The sequence below is a fragment of the Aquarana catesbeiana genome, linkage group LG04 (assembly GCF_042186555.1).
Source record: "Aquarana catesbeiana isolate 2022-GZ linkage group LG04, ASM4218655v1, whole genome shotgun sequence".
NCBI lineage: Eukaryota > Metazoa > Chordata > Amphibia > Anura > Ranidae > Aquarana > Aquarana catesbeiana.
Genome location: NC_133327.1, coordinates 448,221,223 through 448,232,286, shown reverse-complemented (window position 1 = coordinate 448,232,286; position 11,064 = coordinate 448,221,223). Strand labels below are relative to the sequence as shown.

The 11,064-nt window shown below is 42.7% G+C and overlaps 1 protein-coding gene across 1 annotated transcript; it reads left to right on the top strand.

Annotated features, from left to right (window-relative positions):
- The first annotated feature begins 258 nt into the window (after positions 1-258).
- LOC141141549 (uncharacterized) lies at positions 259-2,802 on the top strand. The gene has a single exon (XM_073629145.1). The coding sequence runs from the start codon at positions 394-396 to the stop codon at positions 2,728-2,730; it is 2,337 nt and encodes a 778-aa protein (XP_073485246.1). The 5' UTR covers positions 259-393; the 3' UTR covers positions 2,731-2,802.
- The last annotated feature ends 8,262 nt before the right edge of the window (positions 2,803-11,064 follow it).

Below are 11,064 nucleotides of genomic sequence, written 5' to 3'. Positions count from 1 at the left end.
GAGGGTTTTTAATTACCGGCTGGCCAGAGCCAGAAGAGTGGTGGGGAACACGTTTGGAATCATGGCCAGCCGGTTCTGCCTATTTCTTACACCCATACACATGGTGGAGTACAAACTGAATCATACTATCCTGGAGTGCTGTGTTCTACATAACTATTTATGGCAAAATTCTGCCAACTATAACAAACATAACATATATTTAAAAATTGTTTTTCAGCAGACGGACAGTATTTTTGGAGTTTAAATAAATCAGAAAGATGTCCTATAATATCGCCAGATTCTACTGCAGAAGATGGTGACATCACACAATGTTCCCCAAAAGTAACATTTTCCTGGTTGGCAACATCAGTGGATCCTTCTAATCCAGAGGAATCTTCTGATATATTCCATACTATGACTTCAGATGTCCACCTAAGATCAATGGATCCTTCTAATCCTGAGGAACCTTCTGATATATTCCATACTATGACTTCAGATGTCCATCTAAAATCGATGGATTCTTCTAATCCTGAGGAATCTTCTGAGAAATTGCGTACTATGACGTCAGCTGTCTATCTAAGAATGGATCCTTCTAACCCTGAGGCTTCTTCTGATAACCCCCATACTATAGCTTCTAATCCCGAGGAACCGTCTGATAAATCCCATACTATGACTTCAGATGTCCATCTAAGATCAACAGATCCTTCTAATCCTGAGGAACCTTCTGAGAAATCCCATACTATGACTTCAGATGTCCATCTACGATCAACAGATCCTTCTAATCCTGAGGAACCTTCTGAGAAATCCCATACTATGACTTCAGATGTCCATCTAAGATCAACAGATCCTTCTAATCCTGAGGAACCTTCTGAGAAATCCCATACTATGACTTCAGATGTCCAACTAAGATCAATGGGTCCTTCTAATCCTGAGGAACCTTCTGAGAAATCCCATAATATGACTTTAGATGACCATCTAAAATCAATGGACTCTTCTAATCCTGAGGAATCTTCTGAGAAATCGCATACTATGATGTCAGTTGTCCATCTAAGAATGGATCCTTCTAATCCTGAGGTTTCTTCTGATAAACCCCATACTATGACTTCAGATGTCCATCTAAGATCAATGGGTTCTTCTAATCCTGAGGAACCTTCTGAAAAATCCCATACTATGGCTTCAGATGTCCATCTAAGTTCCCACAGTGCTGACAGATCAACAGATCCATCTGATCCCCAGAAATTTACTTTATACCATGAGGGAGCTCACACAGGAGGGAGCTCATTGTCATGTTTGGTGTGCGGAAAAACCTTCACTAACAAAAAAGGACTTTATAAACACCAGAAAACTCACAAGACTGAGCGTCCTTATTCCTGTTCTCAGTGCGGAAAATGTTATTCTAAGAAAGAAAGCCTTGTTGTACACCTGAGAATTCACACTGGTGAGCGTCCCTTTTGTTGTTCAGAGTGCGGGAAATGTTTTTCTGAAAAGGGAAGCCTTCGTATACACCAAAGAAGTCACACTGGTGAGCGTCCCTATTCATGTTCGGATTGTGGGAAATGTTTCCCAAGCAAAGGATCCCTTCTTACACACCAGAAACTTCATACTGGTGAGCGTCCCTTTTCCTGTTCAGAGTGTGGAAGATGTTTTTCCAAGAAAGAAAACCTTCTTATACACCAAAGAATTCATACGGGTGAGCGTCCCTTTTTATGTTTAGAGTGCGGAAAATGTTTTTCAGAGAAAAGAAGCCTTCTGAAACACCAACGAAGTCACACTGGTGAGCGTCCTTTTTCCTGTTTAGAGTGCGGGAAATCTTTTTCTGCCCAAGGAAACCTTCATAAACACCAGAGAATTCATACGGGTGAGCGTCCCTTCTCCTGTTCGGAGTGCGGGAAATGTTTTTCTGAGCAAGGAAACCTTCGTAAACACCAGAGAATTCATACGGGTGAGCGTCCCTTCTCCTGTTCGGAGTGCGGAAAACGTTTTTCTGACCAAGGAAACCTTCATCAACACCAAAGAAAACACGCTGGAGAGCACCCCTATTCATGTTCGGAGTGTGGAAAAGGTTTTTTCCGGAAAAAACAGCTTCTCCTACACCAGAGAACTCACTCCGGTGAGCATCCTTATTCGTGTTCAGAGTGTGGAAAATGTTTGACCACAAAAGAAAGTCTTGCTAATCACCAGAGAATTCATACGGGTGAGCGTCCTTACTCATGTTCAGAGTGCGGGAAATGTTTCGCTACCAAAGAAAGCCTTGTTTGTCACCGGAAAATTCACTCAAGTGAACGTCCCTATTCATGTTCAGAGTGCGGGAAAGGTTTCATCACAAAAGCAGCCCTTGTTAGACACCAGAAAATTCACACGGATGAGCGTCCTTATTCATGCTCAGAGTGCGGGAAATGTTTCACTATCAAAGAAAACCTTGTTTCTCACCAGAAAATTCACTTTGGTGAGCATCCCTATTCATGTTCAGAGTGCGGGAAATCTTTCACTTTGAAGGCAAGCCTTGTTACCCACCAGAGAATTCATTCAGGCGAGCGTCCTTATTCATGTCCAGAGTGCGGGAAATGTTTCATTAAAAAAGGAAGCCTTGTTAGACACCAGAAAGTTCATTCAGGTGAGCGTCCCTATTTATGTACAGAGTGCGGGAAATGTTTCGCTAAGAAACAGTCACTTCTTGCACACATGACGAGACACATCTCAGAGCATCCGAACAGCTTTCAGAGTGCGGTAAATGTTCTACAGATCACATAAGTCTAATCGGAGAGAAGACAGTTCTTCTACTTGTAATAAAGCTTAGTGAATTGAGCCAATTATGTTGTATTTCTTCAGTTTTTGCATTTTTTACTTTTACATTTATGAATATTAAAATTAAAATTATATATTATTATAAAATTTTTTTTTTTTTTCATTGTCTGGATGTGATGTGAGGTATAATCTGTGTGGGTAATCATCGATGTAACCTAATAGAAGAATGAACCACAGAGCAGCCGGCAAAATGAAGGGACACAACGTCAACTACAGTATTTATACAGTATAACACAACGTGGTGATGTCATACCTCCCAACGGTCCCGTGGAATCCGGGACAGTCCCGAGATTTCCACAAATACCTGGAATCCTGCAAATCCTGCGTAATCAGCAATGTATCCTAATAGAAGAACAGACCACAAAAGCAGAGGGCAAAATGATGAAGCACAATGTAGGCTGCAATATTTATATTTCACAAGGTGGCGATTTCATACCTCCCAACTGTCCCGGATTCCATGGGACTGTCCCAGGATTACAACAAAATCCTGGAGTCCTGCAGATCCTGCGTAATCATCAATGTAACCTAATAGAAGAATGGACCACAAAAGCAGAGGGCAAAATGATGAAGCACAATGTAGGCTGCAATATTTATATTTCACAAGGTGGCGATTTCATACCTCCCAACTGTCCCGGATTCCATGGAACTGTCCCAGGATTCCAACAAAATCCTGGAGTCCTGCAGATCCTGCGTAATCATCAATGTAACCTAATAGAAGAATGGACCACAAAAGCAGAGGGCAAAAAGATGAAGCATAATGTAGGCTGCAATATTTATATTTCACAAGGTGGCGATTTCATACCTCCCAACTGTCCCGGATTCCATGGGACTGTCTCGAGATTTCAACAAAATCCTGGAGTCCTGCAAATCCTGCGTAATCATCAATGTAACCTAATAGAAGAATGGACCACAAAAGCAGATGGCAAAATGATGAAGCATAATGTAGGCTGCAATATTTATATTTCACAAGGTGGCGATTTCATACCTCCCAACTGTCCCAGATTCCAGGGGACAGTCCCGAGATTTCAACAAAATCCTGGAGTCCTGCAAATCCTGCCTAATCATCAATGTAACCTAATAGATGAATGGACCACAAAAGCAGGGGGGAAAATGGTCAAACATAATGTAGGCTGCAATATTTATATATATCACAATGTGGTGATGGTTTACTTCCCAATAGAGTTTAGCCGAACACCCCACCGGTTCGGTTGGCACCAGAACTCTCGAACATCACAAAAGTTTGGACCCGAACCTTGAACCCTATTAAAGTCTATGGGACCTGAACATGGAAAATCAAAAGTGCCCATTTTGAAGACTTGTATGCAAGTTATTGGCCATGGGGCTGGGTTCACACCATTGGGTTTCCCGCATCCAATTAGCAATCTCTATGGAGCCAGTTCACATATCACTGCTGCAGCTCTGGTGCGAAGTTGCTCAGGAGCTCTGTGCATCTTTTGGTCCGTTCCAGGTCCGAATTTGGCCTGAAGTCGGACCTGAAACGGTGAACTGGGATGCACTGGACCCCTGCTGGGAGTCGCATGTGGCGATGGTGTGAACCCAGCCTTAAGGCAATGATTTTAATGAAGTGAAGTGAAACAATAAAAATGAGAAATTCCTTTAAATATAGTGCCTGGGGGGTCCCCTTAGTCTGCCTGTAAAGTGGCGCCTCTGTAGCATGTATAGAACCTGCTGCAGCAAAACTAAGATATAGAAAGGAAAAAAAAAAGATCTTTAAATTGATTTTCCCTACAAGCTTTCTTCATTTTCTAAACAATGGTTTTGGAAAACAGTCTGTATGATGAAGCCACGTTTTAGTGCACTCGGAACAAGACTAGAGATTTTTGGGATAAATTCTGGTGAAAAAAAAAAAGAAAAAAAAAAAAAGAAATGTCCATTTAAGATAAAACAGGCACTCTTAAAACCAACAAGAAAGACACAAATCTCGAACTTACAAAGTTCAACTTTTCAAGAAATTGAAGGCAATATCAGACATGAGTATTTATAAACTTTGATATTGCGTTCAGATGGGGTGAAGTCACCCCTGGAAAAGCCAAATTTTGAAGATGCACACAAATTGGTGAATGTCAACATGTGCTAGCTGCCATCACGGGGGATCAAGGGATGTGTTTTGGGGGTGCAACCCCTTCCTCCCATCTACTTTGTTATTGAGGAAGGGGTTGCACCCCCAAAACGCATCCATTGATCTCCCGTGATGGCAGATAGCACATGTTGACACACTGTGTGCATCTTCAAAATTTGGCTTTTCGAGAAAATGTCAAAAAATGTTTGAAATTTTTAGAGCCCAAAAAGCACAAAAAAGGGAAGGGATTTGGAGGGGTTTTAAACTCTCCCTAAAACATCAATAATGTTCTTCATTTTTTTTACACCATTGATGTTTTTCTGGATGTTTTCCAAGTCCCTATTACACCCCATGATCTCCCTGGTCAGGATCTGTGCACTTTCAGAGGTGAAATGATCTGGATCCACAACATCACGATCACCTAAAAAGATAGAAACAAAAACACACCATGTATTATAAATATGCCGGCATCCATCTCTTACCTGATCCTGTGCTCGCAGACACTCACCTGTTGTGGTGACAATTTCCACCACATCTCCTTCCTCCTCCTCCTCCTGTTGTGTTTGGTGGGTCTCCACTTCTTCCCGAGGTGGGGGGTCTGTTGTCTCCTCGGATGAGGGGTATCCTCTGAGTCTTTTATCCCCTATATAAAAAAATAGGTATACTTAGCACACAGATATTTGATGGCAGAAATAGGAATATGAAACATTGCTTGGAATTGGGGTACAATTGTCTATTTTGGCAGAGTTCCAAGATTAAGAAATTTTTTGGTCCTTTGTCAAGCTTGAATACTTACCTGTTTTTGACCAGCTTCACAAATGGAGTCACCCCTATAGTACACACTGGAGCACCTGTGTGGGACCCCCTAATAAAAAGGGTGTTCTTGTGTCCCACACTAGTGCTCCAGCATCCAGATGTGAAAACTGCTGCTGAGTGTCCTCTCTTTATCCAGAATCTAGTTTGCATTTCATTCTAGTTACAAACCCATCTACACAACCAAATTATTTTATAAGAAGTAGGCCATAAAAAATCTATTCAAATGCATATGGCCAAAAAAAAGGAGTTTTCTAGGCCGAACGAACAATTTTTCATACGAACTAATAATGTGCCCATGAACATGAAAGATGCCATTTTTAACTGTACCACAGTTAAGAAAAGCACATGCAGCAGCATGAACGTAATAAAAATAAAGAATAGGAACACAGCACAACTACTTACATTTTTGCAGCACTCTCCTGATCCTTCTGTACTGCTCGTGCTCCCTTAATTTCAGGTCCAACCATCGCTTCCTGAGCTGATCCTTGGATCGCCGTACCCCGAAATTCCTTTGCAGACGCTTGACTACTTTCGCCATGATCTTGGCCTTTCTGACATTGGGGTTGGGGTAAGGTCCATACTTCCCGTCATAGTCGGCCTTCTTCAGGATGTCGACCATCTTCAACATCTCCCCAAAGGCCATATTTGATGCCTTAAATCTCCTCCTCCGGGATTAGGACGTTTCAGGCTCTGGGCTTTCCTCCTCCTCCTCCTCGTTGCTGTAATTAGCACGCACCTGCTGTGTCTCCGCCATGTGCTCTTCCCCCACTGCGCCAAACGAGAAGGGGCGGGGAATAGACTAGAAAGAACGTCAGGGGCGGGCAGAGTTTCACGCATGTGCAGTGTATATAAAGCGTAACACACGTGCATAGTACGTATGATCTGTCAGCGGAGGAAGGAGTATCGGAGGCGCCTATCGTGATAACCAAGGTAAGATATAAACATGGGCCTATACTGCTTCTAGTTTGAGGCCTATATTGTAAAAAGATTAGGAGAGTTTCGCCTGACATTAGGGTTTGTGTTTGTCTTGTGTCTTGCAGATAAAATGGATGGCTTCAATGACCACAACTTCCTCACCCTGTTCATAGACAAGTACAGGGAGTTGCCCTGTCTGTGGCAGGTGAAACATCCACATTATAATCATAAACAAAAGAGGCAGACAGCGCTGGAGAAACTGCTGGAGTTGGTGAAGCCGGTGGTCCCCACGGCAACCATCCCCTATTTAAAAGCCAAAATTGGTGGCCTGAGGAGCACTTATCTTAGGGAGCGCAAGAAGGTCACAGATTCCCAGAGATCCGGAGCTTCAGCAGATGACGTTTATGTCCCCAGACTGTGGTACTATGAGAGACTGCGATTTCTGTCAGACCAGACTGAAGTCAGGGAATCCCTCTCAACCCTTCCTTCCACTCTTCCTTCCACCCCAGCTGAGACTTCCGATGTCCAACCTGCGACTTCCAGCCAGGAAGAAGTGGAGGAGCCCAGCTGGAGCCAGGTATAGCATTGTTCTACAGATTTCTGGTCAATAAATAAATGATGTTTACTAGATGTTATTATTGATCACTAATTGCTGATTTAATAAAGTGTTTTACATATCAATAGACAGTAGTGGGCAAAAATAATTGGGACAAGAATAAAAAATGCTGGGCTCAGAATGATAGTCTGTTATATTTGTTAACATTCAATTTGCAACAATCATGAGGTGAAAATTGTGTGTGATTGATGAATAAAAAACTAAAACTATGTCCCTTTTTCATACACAGGAAGACCTCAGCCAGGACGAGGCTGTGGAATGTGCCACACAGGAGGAGGCTGTGGAATGTGGCAGCCAGGAGGAGGCAGGGGTTAGTGGTAGCCAGGAGGAGGCGGGACTAAGTGGCAGCCAGGAAAAGCCTGGGCCCAGTAGGAGCCCGACAGATTCGCAGGTTCCTCCCCTCCACCTTCCAAACAAGAGACCCAGGAAGGGGAGTCACGTGCAGGATTCAGCCCTCAGGCTGATTTAGGAGGTTTCTGCGTCCCTCAGAGCCACCCCCACTCCTGAAGAGGCCTTTGCCTGCATGGCTGCCACAAAACTGGAGGGCATGCAGGAGGGCCAACGCCTCCTTTGTCAGGACCTTCTTTATAAAGTCTTAACTAAGGGGGTGAGGGGCAAAATCACACTCAAGACCGACGTGATTGAGTTGGACCATCCTCCTCCTCCTGCCACAACTCCACCACCACAGCCACAGTGTGGAAGGAAGCGTGGAAGGAAGACCAGAGAGTGATGACCTGGGTTCAGTCTGGTTTGAAAAAAGATGCAGGCTCTTGTATGACCACAGCCTGGGGACATAGATGTCATCTGCTGCTTTCATGATCTCTGGGACTTCTGGACCAGACTGCACTCCCTTAGATATGGACTCCTCAGGCCACCAATTTTGCCATGAAATAATTGATGTGTGCCCTGGGGGCCAAAGGCTTCACCAATTTCTGCTGTTTCACCAGCGTTGCCTCCCTCTTTGTTTGGTTCTGAGCCCTTAATAAAGGAATTTTTTTTTCAATTATACTCGCCTATGTGTGTCCCAGATTTCCCCATATATCCCAGTGACAAAGGTTTCACCAGATAGGAAGTAAGGTAAAATCTTCAACAGCAACACATACAGAAAAACGTGCATTTTTAGTATAGCTAGTGAAAACTGGAAACACAGTCCACTTTTTTATTGCTGTTTCCTCTTGCAGATTTTTCCTTACTTCCTGGAGTTCTTGCCAAATGAATCAATAGAACATGTACACAAACTCCAATATTTAGAAAATGTGCAAAATGCTATATGATGCAAGCCATGTATAGGCTATAAAGGCAATTGTAAGAACTGTTTATAAGTATGAGTTGAAAAGGCTGAAAAGAATCCCATATTTGTGATGTGAGCAAGCCAGTTTATTTCATATTACTGTCAAGCCAGTAGACATACGGATTGTCAGTTGTTATTCCAGAGGCTATGTTGATGCTGATTTTAAGTATTGTTTGAAACCTGAAAAATAAGCCCTTTAAGGCATATAAATGTTGATGATATGCGTCTCTAAATAAAGTTTTACTTTTAGTGTTCTGGCAATCTGTTTATTTTGGATGAGAACATTTTGATCTTCCTAGAATATTAACCCATGACATTTAGGAGACATTATATGTATACTGTATATTAAAATGTTTTTTTTTTAATGATTTATATTCTAAGGATGGATCTATAGGTCATGTTAACATGAGATCTGTGTTTATTAATAGTAAAATTACTATTTTTTTTTCACAGGCACTCTATACAGAACAAAAGGGTATACAGTGCTTGGGTTCTTTGTAGTTCTTTGTATTACAAAATTACAGCTATTGAACTAGTGCATGTGATACTAATGATGAGCCTACTGTGATCTGCTGCACTTTATTTATTTATTGATTTGGTATGTAGTTGTGAATCACTATTTGTGTCTATCTGCTCTTAGGTGTTAGGGTTTAAGATTGAAATTTTGCATGGGGATTGGGGAAAACAATATTCTGGGGTCACCATTCGTGGTTCACTCTGAACTGATGACCCTTATATGGACAAATTTAAGGCTTGACATTGCATGGTATTAATTTCTTTGACATAACCTCATTATTTATATTTTTTAAGACATAAAGGGATTGGGAGCCTGGTCCCCAACCGAGCTTCCACAAGGGCATGAGGGCAATTGGACTATCGCGGTACAGTACAAAAGAGAGAATCTGACAGAAAGTAGGTTAGGAGGGTGTGCCACATCCCATATGTCTAAAAGAGAACATGGATTCCCCTATGGTGGGATTTTAAAGGCACTACCATACAAATCAATAGGGTATAGGTAAAATATATACTTTTATTACATATCCAAACAAAGAAAAAGATAACAAAATATATACAAATCAAAACAAAGAATATATACAAAAAATGCATTTGAAGCAAAGTACATGTAGTTATGGATACGAATGGAAGTGAAGTGGAAAAAGGACCATATATAGAGGTTGAAAAGTCTCACTGAACCGACGCGTTTCAGAGAATCCTTCATCAGGGTTCACAGAGTGAGAATTCACATCTGGGGGAATACAAAGTCAGAGGGATAATTAACATCACATAATAAAAGCCCCCCGAGAGAATAAAACAAAAAAAACAACAAATCTGAATATGGACCACACTTACTTCCGATATATAAATGCTACATAGGTATCCATGGTATAAAAACAACTTCACAGAAGTCTCCCAGGCAGTGTACACTTGAAATTTGGCAAGAAAGTATCTTTCCTTAGATAGTGTCGCAGATAGTTGGTATGCCAGGGAGAAAAAAATACCCCAAAGGGCGCTGAAAGTCGCCCCACCCCAAAACTGGATGCAGCGTCTGTGTGCAGGCTGGGATCTGAATGGCTGTGGAACTGAGGACAGAGATACAAACAAGTAACGGATGGGAAAAAAAGGGGAATTATTGAGGAAAAGGTAGCAACTAGTTGTATTATGGTGTCAAATCCTATAAGGTGCATGAGGATAAACTACATATGTAAAAACTGGGGGGGGGGGAACATACCTGTTAACACGGTTCAAAGTTATGGCCTTCAGCTTGTCATGTAAGGGGAAAACCCACTGAGAGTCTGGGCTTGGAACCAACAGGCTGTAAGCAGATAGGGAAATTTAATTAAAAAAGGCAAGATTAAGCCTAATTATGGCAGACAAGGTACCAAATGTAAAGAGGGAAAGCCAAGCAAACACCTCAGGTAAACATATATGTTGGCTAGATATAGCCCAGAACATTAGAGACTTGACTTACTTGAGCAACCGGGTAACAAAGCATAAACTCAGTATCCCCCTCCAACCTGAGAGTCAGACTGAATAAGCGGACTAATTTATACCCATGAAAACAAACCGCCAGCTGATTCGCAAACGGAATCAGCTGAAGAGGAGGTGTGTCTCAAGCCTGTCCCAATCGAAGCACCATCAGCTGACTGGTAGTCAGCTCGATGGGGGTGTGTGGCAGTCCCATCCTGCCAATGGCCCCTTGAGCGTCGGCTGCACCCCGCCTCCCCGCAGCGCCAGCTCCGACGACACACTGCGCATGTGCGCCAGTCAAGCTGGAACGCAAACAGCAGCAGACGTCACGGAGTGACGCGCCGCAGCCCACTCCCACCAGCACGGCAAACCTTCCCTGGGGACAGTCAAAAGGCTGATCCAGGGTTCGGGATGGAGGAGCGACCAGAGTGGCAGCTCCCCCCACGATGTCCCATAGGGGAACATCTTTGCCGTGCCGGGTCCGCACACAAAAAAAAAGCAGCTCACAAAAAAAAGGGCATATCACAATATTAGTACCGAAAAAGGAGAGGAAAAAGGAAGTCCAAAATTAGAATAATGGCTATATTACATGCA